This window comes from Marmota monax, unplaced genomic scaffold, assembly GCF_021218885.2.
Source record: "Marmota monax isolate L192 unplaced genomic scaffold, Marmota_monax_Labrador192_F-V1.1 WCK01_AAM20220418_F8-fsc00005, whole genome shotgun sequence".
Taxonomy (NCBI): Eukaryota; Metazoa; Chordata; class Mammalia; order Rodentia; family Sciuridae; genus Marmota; species Marmota monax.
Window position 1 is genome coordinate 14776451 of NW_026692254.1, and position 14237 is coordinate 14790687.

Below are 14237 nucleotides of genomic sequence, written 5' to 3' on the forward strand. Positions count from 1 at the left end.
TCTTTAAAATGGGAATTACAATATATAATCTTTAGAATTACTGGTGAGGCAGGAACTAGTATCCAGACTTTGCAGATGAGCATGCATTGATTTTAGAATCAGAACCAGAGTCAGGTAGTCAGCAGAGTTGATCAAAGGCATAGGCCCTGAAGCTTGCTCTGCCTGGTACAGCTGTTCCCTTTCATATATAGATTCTGCAGCTTCAGATTCGACCAATCTTAATTGAAAATTTTTGAAAATAAGATTGCATCTGTACTGAACATATACAGATTTATCCCTTTGTCATTATTCCTAAGAAATACAATATAACAACTATTTACATAGCATTGATAAAAGTATTAGGTATTATAAATCATCCAGAATTCATTTAAAGTATACTGGATGATGTACCTAGGTTATATGCCCTAACTGTGCCATTTTATATAAGAGACTTGAGTACCTTATACATTCAAGTATATAAAGGTCCAGGAACCAATCCCCTAAGGTTACTGAGAGATGACTTTACAGTACGTGACCCTGGGAAAGTCATTCAACCTCTCTGTGTCTTGGTTTCCTTATCTGTAAAATGTGGTACCTAACACCACAAGGGAACCCATTTCAGAAGGTAGTCATGAGGCTCTAGCAAAGTGCCCACACAGTGGGTGCCACATAATATACAATTAGATGCTCTCTGCTAACAGAGAAATAGCCAAGGACCCAGCCAGCAACTGAGGGGAGCCGACACACACACAAGCACTCAACTCACCAAACTGTTCCAGACTCCAATGCAGAAGCCAATTTCAGGGCTTTGTCCAGGTTTTTGGTGAATATAGCCGCTGTGAGTCCATAGTCAGTGCTGTTTGCTCTTTTTATCACTTCTTCAATATTTTTGAACTTCAGTATTGGCTGCACTGGTCCAAAAATCTATGATTAATTGCAAGAAGAGCAGTGAGAGGCATGTTTGGGTGGAGATGTATGCTCCGAGCAGGTGTTTCCCTGGTTGTATGCCTTTTTCACAAGTTCATGTGTTAGGCATCATCTACATTAAGTGTCTAATAACTGGGGCACCTAAGATGCAGGTGGGGTCTTATTCATGGAGAAGAAGGAACAGTAGACATCTTTCTAGGTGCATGATGGTTGAGCTCTGAAGAAAAGGATTAAAATGAAATAAAAATAAAAAATAACAACCCCCCATATGTTGTATTTGCGATCTGTCTTTACGATCAGGGTTTCTGAGAACCCCCTGCCTTGTGGGCAGGTGGGGGTGCACAGAAGACAAACTTCCAGGTGCCTTTTTGGAAAGTTATCTCTAAGAATGTCCCTAAGCAGGGCTGTAGGACTGTGTGGCCCAGCCTCCTGGTGCTGCTTTTCCACTAATGAGGACACCCTAACATGTTTCCATGATATCTCCTAGGGGAGGAAATGGGACAGTGCTCACACAGTCTACAACCCAGCAAAGAAAAGGCAGGGAAGAACTGAGAGCTTGCACATTTAAGGGGTATTCTGAAGGGAGCCTGCAGTGGATTTAATGTTAGGCATGAGTCTGTCTCCGCAGGACGGTGCCCAGTCTCTGGAAACACATTCCCAGGTTCCCCAGGACCTCTCATCATGGGGATGTTTAAGGAGCTAAGCTTCGTGTCATCGTGGCGGTGTTAGTAACCCCTCAAAATCTCAAGGAGAAGCACCTGTCCAGGGAGCCCTCCAGCAGTGCTCATTCTTTCACGTGCCCCAAAAGATCACTGGGTATCAGGTCTTGTCCTAAAAGCCCTGTGCAGGAACGTGCTTCCATCTGCCTACCAGTAGGATTGGAGGACAAGGGTAGATTTACACTCTTATGGGGTCTCCTTAATTTCCATCATTCCCAGGAATGGCCCTGATGGAAAACTTCAATGAGAATTCTTGCTGGGACACATTCCTCGAATGAGCACTTGTAATTTACGCTTTATCTGGAGGAACTCAAGACAACTTTGAGCCCTGAATTTACAGCTGGATTCCTGGCAAGACCCACAGGTGGAGGCTGCTTTCCACACGTGGGCTTCATGATGAACTCAGGGATGTGCTATAAGACAGGGAAGGGTGGCTACTCCCCAGAGATCCAGAGCAATGAGTGGAGACTGAGGCTAGCACCAAGTCTCTGGCTGGCATCCCATCCTTAGGGTGTGCCAGAGACCTGGGAACAGGGGACAGGAAGTATCTCCTTAGGGGCCCTAAGGAAGAGAGGAAAGGCCACACAGAAAAGACAAATGTTCACCCACAAAGACTTCTGATGTTTCCGGGCCCTTATAGGAGAATGGTTTGAAGGACCCCTGGGGCTACAGCTTTGGCCGCAGCCACACATACCTCCTCTTTGGCAATCCGCATGTTGTCTGTCACTTCTGAGAAGACCGTGGGTTTGATGAAGAGCCCCCTGTCTTCTATGGCTGAGCCCCCACATTCCAGTTTGGCCCCTTCATTCTTCCCACTCTCAATCAGCTCCAGGATTTTGTCAAACTGTTTTTGATCAATCTGCAAAACCCAGAAGGGAATTAAGGCTCCTCCCCGTGGGGCAGGAGCACCATCTTATACTATCAATGGCCTTTGATGCTGGCCTCCCCCACATGCCTTAACCAAGCCCTAAGTCATATAACAACCATGCCTCGCAGGCAAATGTGCCTCCAATGCACAAACCTGCGCCCTTTGGACCAGGGGAGACCTGGGCAATAGGCTGCTCTCACCCTCCCCAGGTTTGGGGTTCATTCACCCATCTGATTCCCTTCTCCATGCTGTGAGGCCGGCCAGGGGGTGAAATTGGTTTGAAGTTCTCATGTTCTTTGCTTTCTCAACACTTTGCACCCTGCTAAAGTGGCTGAACTTAATAAATAAAAAAATATAAATCAGCTAAATTTGAGTCTCAGAAAAACAACATATGATCTTTTTTTTTTTTTAGTATAAGTATGTCCCAAACAATATTTGCTTGAGACATTTATTAAAAATATAAAAACATTTATAAAAATATTGTTTGGGACATACTTGTGCTAAAAAGGCCTTTGTTGTTTAGATGGAATTCGCATCTAATGGGTATCATGTATTTAACCAGGCAATCCTGCTCCCTGCTCACTTAACACCATGGATCAAGGGAACTGTTCTGAAATTCTCCTTTCATGGTGAGGAGACATGAGCAGGAAAGCTGATGGCCCTACCCAGCAACTCTGGAAGCAGAGTAGAGTGAACTTCAAGGTGGAGCAGAGGGGCTGCTCCTTGGTGGGTGTGTAACCAGCTCATCAGAAAGGCTCTACCTTTTCTACACATACATTTTTTAATTTAAATATCTTTTCTTTTTTATTGGTTCTTTTCAGTTAAACATAATATTAGATTCATTTTTATATAATTATAAAAGCGAATATAATTTGTTCTAATTCAGTCCCTGGTACATCCCCTTTTCCTCCCCACCTCCCTCCCCGGTTCCATTCCCTCTCCTTTACTGATCTTTCTGCTGTTTACTTTTAGTTTTTGTTGTTGTTGTCGTTAGTGTCTTGTGGATGTACACAATGGTGAGATTCACTGTGGTATGTTCATTTCTGTACATAGTAAAGTTAGGTCAGATTCATTCCTTTCCTATGTACAAATATGAATTTGCCATCTTTTGCTATCTTGTCTAGAGGTCTCCTTGGCTGGAATGTGCCCTGTACTATAACCTAATACCCGATTTGTGGACATGTTATTGTCTGTGAAAATGGTCCCCCTATGGGGAACAGCTCAACTGTAAAAGTGCTCTTCATATTCCCCTCCACTGGCTTTCTTCCTGAAATCCATGGGATCCCTATTCTCCATCATGACTCTGTTGACAGTGCCCTTCCTTGTGGACCAGGGGAGACAGAGCTTTAATAGGTTTACGGTAGCTGAGATTTTTAGCTAGGAGAGCTGGTTTCAGTCTAACGATGTTAAATAGAGAAATAAGTAAACCCAATGGTGCATCTCGGTGACTATCTCCGAGGAGCAGGCTGGCTTTCTTAGAAGGGGAGGGTGTAAAATGTGCATGTCATTTGACTGAAAGACTCATGAAATATGGATCCAGTTTTAAAATACTGAATCTGATCCATACCTCATACCTTATATCAGGAAAATTCCAAATAGATCAAAGATGTAACCATAACCAATGAAAACATACAAGTTTTTCAGTTCTCTCCTGTGGGAGACTGTCCTTGCAAACTCGGAGTGTTGATGGCCTATGACTTGAGATACACAAGCCAAAGGAGAAAAGATTCATAAATTTGAGTACGAAAGAACAAAGGAAGGGAGAAGAGGAAGCAAAATCATAAGCAAAGTAAAAGGACTTTGAAAAAACATTGACAAGTCCTAAAGAAAACGAATCTCTCTAGTGTATCTATGAGGAGGTCTTAGAAGTGATAAGAAAATGACCAATATACGGGAGAAAAATATGTAAAGCATTTTCACATTTGATAGAAAAGGAAACACAAATGGCTTTTAAGTATATGACAAAATGTTTTCCCTTACTATTTGAGAGTAGAATGTACATTAAAACTAAATAAGGGCTGGGGTTGTGGGTCAGTGGTAGAGCGTTTGCCTAGCACATGAGAGGCACTGGTTTAATTCTCAGCACCACGTAAAAATAAATAAATAAGTAAGTAAAATAAGGCATTATGTCCATCTACAACTAAAACTTTAAAAAACTAAATAATAATCCATTTTTAACTCTCAGGTGGGCAAGAATCCATATTCTGTTGGTAGTGTTGGGGAAAAAAGCTTATACAATGTGAGTATGCACAAAAATTGGTTTAATGTGCTGTGGAATGTAATTCAACAATTACAAATGTGTTCTCACTTAGCAACACTACTTTGGGGAATGGATTTCCTTGTGCCTGTATAAAATCACACTGAGGCATTGTGTGTGGCTGCACACACCCACATGTTCATGGGAATGTTATTTAAATTTCAGTGGCTTCATATAGCAGAATTTTACGTGCACGTATAAAAGAACAAAGCAGGTGCCCGTTGACAGATATAGAAAGACCTTCAAATTTCTTGCTAAGATACAACACAGTGCCAAATGGTAGAGCTATCATGGTGTATTTTGCATAAAAATGAGGGAGGAAATCAGAATACATGTCCATATTTGCTTGTATACACATAAAGAAATTCTACAGGTATACACCAAAAATTAAGAACATGGGATACCCATAGTGAGGAAGAGCAAGAACCAGGGGTGTTAAGTGGGGAGGGTAGGAAAGAGCACTTTCACTACAGACCTTTTCACAAATCTAGGGCTTAGACCACATGCGTGTATTCCCACTTGAGAAAATGATGAGAACACTACAATGGATCCAGTAATAGCTCAACTTCTCTCTGTGTGAACCAAATCTTGGCTTAAAAGTTCCAGGTGCTGCTGTCTCCCTCCACCTCCCTGGGGACCAACAGGACTCACTTAAGGGGCTTCATCAGACCACAGATTCTCACTGGCTGCTGACCATGTTCCGCCCGGAAGACCCTGTCTGTCTTGCAGGCAGCACTGAATCCCAGTGAAAACCCTACACATCTGAACACTCTCCCTGGTGAGTCCATATGGACACACTGTTTAAATCTAATAATCATCCCATGAAACATCAGCTGGTGCCTTACAGTACAGGAAGAAGGACCTGCCAGGAAGTGAGATGACGGGGCAGGGCACATCACCAGAAATATGGAAATACAGCCCTCAGAGGACTGGCCCAAGGCTCGGCTCTACTCTCTCTCTGCCTGGGAGGATGCCTCTGGATCCTGCCCTGGCCAGGTGGCCTGCGTACTGTTTATGCGCCTGGTTGCTCAGTTGCCAAATAAACCTGAATGAGTTTGTAGTGCTCCAGCAAGCGGCTCTCCAGCAGTGGACACTGATCTAGGTCAGCTAGCTCTTTTACAGGCATGAGGCAGACAGGACTATTTAGACAGCTGTAAGTCCTCTCAGAATAAAATCTTATTACCGTGGATGAAAAAGCACTTGGGGAGAAAAAAAAAACCCAACAACATCCTAAAATAATAAGCTGAGGTTAGATGGCTTAAGTGAGCTTTCAAAGGGACTTTGAACAGCAGCATGAAAGCACAGATGAAATCAACACCCACCGCCCTTGCATCCACGCCCTGGGAAGAGCTTGGTATATCTGGCTTCACGAGTCAGGACTGGAGCCTTGGAAAAAAACTAACAAACAATGACAGGGTAAAAAAGGGTCCTTAGTCTGGGGGTCAGCTCACATATTTCCCACTGATTCTGGATTACCTCAAAAAATCACAGTGGATTTGATAATGACTTTGTGGTAATGTTTGCATTGAGAGCTGAAATCCAACCAAGGCCATAGACTGCCCCATATTGCTGACTGCTAAGTCTGTGGCTGCTGCTGGGGACGAGGGATGTTGGCCATGAGTGGAGCTGCTTCTCCACCATAGCATGAGGTACAGAGCAGCAAACTCATGAGCTGGAGCCAGGGGAGGGTGGGCACTAAGGCCATGAAAGCACCCCTTGTTCCTATTTCCCCAGTTAGACTCTCTCCGTAGGATAGATAATAAGACTTGAAGTCACACATAGACATTCATGCCACCTAGATTGGAGGACTGTCATTTCATATTTCTTCCTTTTAAATATATATGGAAAAACACCCTACCTCTCACTGAATAGCTCCTAGGTGTCATGAAATTCTTGTAATATTTATCTGTTACTCCCATTTCCCAGATAAGGAAACTGAGGGGTGGAAGGATCATATGACTTTCACAAGGCCACAGAGACAAATCTGAGCTCAGATCCACAACTTCCTGTGTAAACACGGGGTGCTGATGCAGTGGGTAAGCAGTGAGCTTTCAGGATAGATACCAGGGGGTAAGTCACAGACACGGGATTTGAAACGTCAGGGCTAGAGCAAGGATTTGGCTAAAAGCAGTAAGTTGCTGCCGAGCTCCATTTCAATAATACATGGGATGGTCAGGCTGTCCTCTTTTAAATATTTATCCATCTGCTTCACTTCATAATTAGTAAGAAAGCGATACAGGATGTGCCCTTTTAAAGAGGTTATTAAATCTCATGGTTACCGTCATTTTCATCCTGTCCTTGGCTTTCCAAACCAAGCCTCCAGAGACTTGTTCCTACTGCTCGGAATGCATCCCCATCCCCAGAGCCCTCTCTATCCGGGATTCTTTGGTTTCTGATGGTCATCTTGTGCTACAGCACATGTGAGCTCGAGGGCCTCCAGCCAAGACTGCTGGCTCCTCTGTTGCCCTGGCTGCTCTGTGCTGCAGGGAGACCACGCTTGGCCTGACGCTCTGGTCTGGTGTAGGAGAAGGACAGTACACTGAGAGGACTGGATGCTGCAGGCAGATGGCCTTTTGCCCTGGGAACTTCTCCTTCCTCCGGAGGCCCTGTGTCTCTGTGTGTCCACCCCCATGTCATAGCCCTGCTGAAACCCGATGGGATCATATAGTTGATGGGCTTCTACACAAAAGCCTGTAGTGTGTGGGGACTGTGTAGGGCCACACGTCTGTTCTGTTCAGTCCCCAGAGGAGCACCACATACGCAGACACCTCAGCGGATTACCTGGGGCCCCTGCTCAGTTTTGGCATCGAAAGGGTCTCCCACGGGCCGTTTCTTGGCGTACTCCACGCTCCGCCGGACAAACTCCGAGTAGACCTGCTCCTCCACGAACACCCTGGAGGCGGCTGTGCAGCACTGGCCTTGGTTGAAGAACACTCCCTGATGGGCACACTCCACTGCCAAGTCCACTGGAGGGGGTGGGCGGGCAAGGCAAGAGGAAGCGATTAAGTTGTTAAAGAGGCCTGGCGACAGCTGCAACTCTAATTGCCCACACAAGAAAACAGGCCCCAGGATGGCTGCAATTCAGAAATTAATTTTGTTCTCAGCATTTCCCAGAGAGGATGGGAAAAAAGGATTTTCAGGTCTGGGGTTAAGCAAGTCCCCTGCCTGCAGGACCTCTCAGGACCTCAAATATGTTAATGGGCACAGAGAGGTGTAGCACCTTCCATGCCCCTTGCCCATGGAACTTTCTTCAGCCCTTTTTCTGAAAGACCAACTAATGTTCCATGGAAAAAAACTCGGGCAAGTTTTGATGTGGGCCAATTGTAGGAATTTTTAAAGGACTCAAACTTTTCCACCTTGAGTGAAAGAAGGGTCTTGTAAGTAACCTGATGCCATCTATGACTCAGAAGTTTAAAAAAGGCAGGGCTTTAACCTCAGGCCTGGATCTGAATCGTAGAGCCAGTGCTGAATTAGTTGCTAAAGCCTAGCTAGAAGGCTATACAGACAGATTTGGGGGGGACATGCTTGCTGGGTGAAGATGACAGTCAGATGTCATTTGCATTTACAAATTTACAGAAGGGCTATTAGTGCTCAATGGTTGGCTGGTTTTCCAGCATCTCATACTATTGCTTGCTTAAGAAATGAAGCTTCCCTTTACACTGGGCAAAGGCACAGGGCCCCAGGAGGCATTGGAAGGTGATTCATTCCAAGTCCATCCGAACAGCTCTGAGGGATTCTGCCCTTGGACTTGAGAAGGAGGCCATTGCCATTGGCGGGTTTGTCTGTAAACTGTGGTGGTAGCAGGACAGCGCGTCATAAAGCTGTTGACCCTCCCTGCAACCACCACCCCTGCAGCTGGGCTGGGTGCCAATTTACACAAACCCTCCCCCAAGACAACTAATTCATTCCTGCACCCTGACAGGAGCTGGGGGTGAGGGCTGAAGTGTCAGGGAAGGGTGGTGTGTTACCCCTGATATTATGTCAGGATTTAATTTCATGGACTGGCAATGCCCAGATTAGGAATAGGAGATGGCTCCATAGTGTGGGCTTTCTTTCTTTCTTTTTTGATCCTTATAAAACCAACTCCCAAACAGAATGTGTCCTGTGACTTTTTGGTTATGGTTGTGACTTTTGTGCCACAAAAGAACAAGAAGGAGAGCTGGAGTGCAGATGAGGACCCCAGACACAGTGGCCCAAGAATGCAAAACAGGAGTCCTGACTCTTTTGGATGAGAGTTTAGGATTCCAAATATGAGCTGCAATGGGGCAACACCCAACAGCTCCATGTGGCTCTAGAGACCATGAGCAACACTAATGATGCCTCCACAAGGGAGCACCAACCCAGGCAAGAAATGGGCAGTCCATCTGGAGCTTGTTTCCTTACCCTGCTTCTCTCCCACTGAAAACCAGCTTCAGGAAAAGGAACTGGTATCAGTCATTCACACCATAGCAAGAAATTGTGCCAGGACCATTTTTTAGCCCCTCAGGGATATTTGCCATTCCAGCCTTATCTGTGTGTGGAATGGAAGGTTTTGTTCTTTATGACAGGAATTTCTGGCAGTAGTGAACACACAGGGGAGGCCATTCTTTAAGGCAAAGGTCCTCAAGGTATTGGGAAGTCATACTTTTTGATAGTTGACCCTGTAGGTAAATGAAGGCCCAGTATAGTCCTTTCTATCCTCTTCTAGACATGGCAGCCAAGAATAGCATATATTTTAATATTATGTCATGCAACTCTAGCAAGATTCCAGCCACTCCCTAACTGCTGTGCAGGTGGCTTTCCCAGGGAAGAGACAGTACCCAGACAGACCATGGGCTTTTTTTTTTTTTTTTTAAGAGTCAGTTGCCACCATCTTTCTCTGATTTATCAATCAGGCAGGAGACAAAGAAGGAAGATACAACTCTTCAGAGAGCCTGGGAACACTGCAGGAGATTCTGACTCAAGGGTAGAATAACAGCTGCTGAGAGTGAAGAACACCTGTCTCCCCACTTTCCCTCATTCTCTTGCCCCTTTTCCACCCTACAGGGGGTCTGGGGGGGGGAACTAGGCCTGTCTGCTCCTCAGGGCCCCAACTGCAGCCTGGCAGAGTCAGGAACATGAACTTAATCGTGAGGGGCAGTGTCAGGCAGCTCCTCCAGCTTCTGCCCTGGCCATGTCTTTCTCCAATGTAGCTTTCTATCAGCAATAGAGCAGACGGTGTGATCTCTATCTGCCTGGTCATGGCTGGCAGGCAGCAGGCTGGCCCAAGGCGGGAAATACCCCCACTGACTGTGACCATGTCTCTCTCAGCTGGTCCTGAATGCAGGCCAGGAAGTGGGGCAGGATTTACAGATGTTTGAAGTTCCAGAATAAAAGCCCAGAAGGGACAGAGACTCACAGTCAGCATCAGCACACACGATACAGGGGTTCTTGCCCCCAAGCTCCAATGTCACCCTCTTCAGATTGCTCCGGGAGGCGGCTTCTTTAACCAGCTTTCCAACCTTCAGGACAAAAAACAAGCCAGATTAAACCTTGGACATAACCTAATGTAGCTGAAATGTACATGCTAGCCAGTGTCGTGGACCAGCCTGGCAGGCAGCACTGCAGGGCCAGGGCACTTGCCTCTCGGTGGGGCCCTAGGCCTTGATGGAGCTCCTGTGGCCTCGGCCAGCATCTCCCCTTAGACTGATCTGACAACCTGGAGCCACTCCACTCACAGGTGTGGATGGGAATCTCTGGATGGCCCTGAGATTTGCCCACGGGCATAGCCTTCTACTTGCCTTCCCAGAACCTGCCCCTCTGGACCCGGCAGTCTGGCCCAGTGCACATCTGAAAAGGGCTCAAGATACTGAGATATTGAGGGGCGACTCCTCCACCTCTCAGTAGTAGTGGTAGTAATAGCTGAAATTCCGACAGCCCAGTAGGGAAGGCATGGCTCTTTGGTATAATTTGAAGGACGTTTTGAGAATTAGGACTGAAGCTAGTAGTGGGCAGGTGGGCAGAGAATTGAGGCATGATGAAGAAACAGGAGAAGAATCCATCAGACAGCAAACAGTAACACTCAGCCTCCCTCCCGTGTCCAGTGGGGTCTCTCCCATGGCCCAATGCCTGCCTGCCCTGGAGTGGAGGGTTATCCAGCATGCCTCCATGACTTAATTTGAGAAATAAGTAAAGCAAGACACTAAGGATGTTAGAGCCGGAAAGACGCTTAGAGACCAAAGCTGATGCTGAGGCCCAAGAGCTGGACAGCTAGCAAAGGCAGGGCTGAGGCTTTTCTCCCAAAGCTGGGGGAGGAACACATTTTAAAAACCAGCAAGCTCAGACTGGGCATGTAGCTCATGGTAGAGGGCTTGTGGAGTAAGGCTTTGGGCTTCTTCCCCAGCACTATGAAAATAAAATAAAATAGACTACAATAAAATCTTCAAGCTCATGGGTGATGGCCCAGATGAGGTCTGGAATCCATAATGACAATACTTGTCTCCAAGGGAAGTACAAAAGCAAAACCAGCCTGTCCCAGGATGGCAATTTACGGCGAGGTGGGGTGGGGTGTTGAGGGCAGCGGGGCTGCAGGGGCAGTTTAAAAGCACCTGGTTTTGGAGGTGCCCTCCGGCTGAGCAATCCCTGGGACCACAGAGGCCATTTGCTTGGCCTTGGCTTTTGAGTGAAGCAGGCACCTCCCAGCTGGACTTATGGTTACCCAGAGAAGGCACAGGACGTCTGCATAGAGGCGTGGGAGGGGCGGGGACAACTTTGCTGCTGGGTGAGAAGGCAGTGGAGCCCCTGGAGGGCAGGAGCCACGGCTCTGTCCTGATGATTGGACCAGCTATTCAGTTCAGTGTCCTGAGCACCCACTGCCCGTCGTGGCTGTAGGTTAGAGCCCAATTTAATTCTGACTACACTCTTACATGATGCCCACCGTGGCTGTCAAAGCAGAGGACACCAGCACCCTCCTTTAGGGTTCTAGAAGAGGGGGCAGGTTCCTTATTGGATTAAATTAGAATGGAGGTAGGAGTGTTTGTGACATGGGAAGCACTTATTCATTTCTTTTTTAAGTACAGAAGATTATTCTCATTAAAAAAATTCCAAATACAGATGCATATAAATTAAAGGGGACATCTGTGTCTTTTCTCATCTCACATTCCAGGATCTGCCCCAGAGATGGCCATTGTCATTTCTTGGGAATCCTCCCAGATGGTTTCCATTTCCATACACACATAGGTTTACTAATGGGATCATGTTGTAGTTAATTTCCTACAGTTCAGTGTTTCGTATCTCCTAATAGGTCATGGACAGTTGCTCTTGTTATAATGACCGTATGACATTTTAAGAGCAGATGTATTTGTGAAATATGTCCTTGAAGGTTATGAGCACATCTCTCCAAAGCACAGTGATTTCCTTAACGTGGAATCTCTGAATCAAAAGTTTTCACTTTGAAATTTTTTAATCAATACTGCTAAATCTTACCTTCCACTTTAGGGACAGTATTGATTAGTGTCTGTTTTCCTATATTCTCAACAACACCACTTCAGTTTTTACCAAATGGACAGACAAAAGAAGAGTGTGAATTTCATTTGAACATGCATTTCTCTGATCACCAATTAACTAGGTTAAATTATTAGGCACTCAGTATTTCTCTGTGTTGCCCATTTTCCCATCATTCTTTTTTTTCCTTTTCATTGATTTATAGGAATACTTCACATATGAAGGATACAAACCCTTGGGGATCTGCATACTTTACAATGGGCTTTCTCCCAGTTTGTTAGTTATCCCTTCATTATGTTATTGTGTGCGACATGGATGTCTTACATTTTTAATTCATCTTCTCTTTCAATCTTTTATTCTAAGGCTTCTGAGTTCTATTAAATATTTATTCAGATTGGAAACTAGACTAGTGACTTTTTTAACTGATTGTTATGAACTAAAACATTATCAAATTTAGAAGCAAAAAATATTATATTTGAATTCTTAAAGGAAATAATTGCAGGTCTCAAGTAATATAGCTGCTGCCACTTGTGCCAGCAGTGAGGAGGGGTACCTCTGTGGAGCCAGTGAAGGCTATCTTGTTGATCTGAGGGTGAGAAGAAATTGCTGCTCCCACTGTGGGCCCAAATCCTGGCACGATGTTCACCACACCTGGAGGGAACCCAACCTGGGAAGAAAGCGAGATGGCATCAGAGGAAGAGAGCAGACCAGTGTCAGTCACAGATGATGCATGGGTGGGGAAAGCTGTGGCCGTGTGATGTTCCCACGCAGAGCAGCATCCCCATAGCAAGCCTGGGTCCGGGTCACACACACACCAGGACCTGGACAAGGTCAGCTCCTGGGAGCTGACCTGGATTTCTCAACCCCTGCTGCCAGCCCAGGGAGCAGGCAGGGCTCCTCCAAGAGGGAGGGCTCATGAGCAAATAAATGCACAATGATGCCACAAGGTGGCACTGGCCCCCTTGTAGAAAAGTACCATTCAGTGTGTATGTGTGCATGCAATAGTGTGTGTGTGTGTGTGTGTGTGTGTGTGTGGCATGTGTGAGTACACATGTGCATGTGTATGTCAGTGTGTAGGAGTGTGAACATGTGTATATGTGTGTGCACGTGCATTGAGGGGACGAGAGGCACTTTGTCACAAACTCCCAGGCTCAGAGGCACCTGAAAAACATACAAAAACAGAAGGATGCAAAACATCCTTCCCAAGCAACGCTGTTCACATTTAAATTAATGTTGCAAATAGAACAAGAGATCACTCCCTCCATGTCCTTTGCTTATTCAGCCTGGCTCACACAGGAGCTGGCACGGGCTGCCACTGCTTTCACACTCACACCCTGTTTTTGCACATTCAAGGGCTCCTCATAACCAAGAACACTCTATACTGAACAAGATAGAGGATGCTACTCCCGACTTGTCCCATGCCTTACTGAAAACATATGATTTTAAAAAGTGAAAAGTTTGGGATACAGTGCTCAAATCTCTACTTTCCCATTTTTTCAGTCGTTATTTTAGAATCCATAAGTGCGGTCAATGTCATGCTCAGGACCTACATCACTGGCCAAAAGAAAGGGAAAGAGGGATTTATTATCCATTGATCCAACCTTGATCACAGGAATACAGGACATGCATCCCAGTCCCATGGATCCAGCAGAAAAGTGAAAGGAAAGGACCTCTTCTCCCACCCCTCTTTTCTTCCTGTTTCTTTTTCTAAGTCTTTGCTATATATACAAGTTGATGATGGAATGAATAAAATAGGTTGCCAGATGGGTCTGGGAGACAGTGTCCCTGTGGGGAAGATGGTTACCGGCAGAGAAGAGGGCACTGATGGGGAGGCCCCTGGAGCAGACTGGATTGGCTGTGCTACTTCAGCTAGCATGGATAGGGTCATTCCTCCAAGAGAGAAGAGGACCATTTTACACCCCACAACTCCACAGCCCAAAGAACCCCCTGGATATTTGGCTCCCTCTCGGGTGACCCTCCTGCAAATCCTCTAGACAAAAACATTGAGTTTTAAACCATAGGTTTG

The 14237-nt window shown here is 45.8% G+C and overlaps 1 protein-coding gene across 1 annotated transcript in view; it reads right to left on the bottom strand.

Moving 5' to 3' along the window:
• Aldh1a3 (aldehyde dehydrogenase 1 family member A3) overlaps positions 1-14237 on the bottom strand; it is a 36165-nt gene that overhangs the window by 7864 nt on the left and 14064 nt on the right. Inside the window, exons 7-11 of the mRNA XM_046435974.2 lie at positions 12765-12878; positions 10128-10230; positions 7532-7716; positions 2320-2484; positions 746-903 (exon numbers count right to left, since the gene is read on the bottom strand). Coding sequence (XP_046291930.1) covers positions 746-903; positions 2320-2484; positions 7532-7716; positions 10128-10230; positions 12765-12878 — 725 coding nt within the window. The remainder of the gene's footprint in view (positions 1-745; positions 904-2319; positions 2485-7531; positions 7717-10127; positions 10231-12764; positions 12879-14237) is intronic.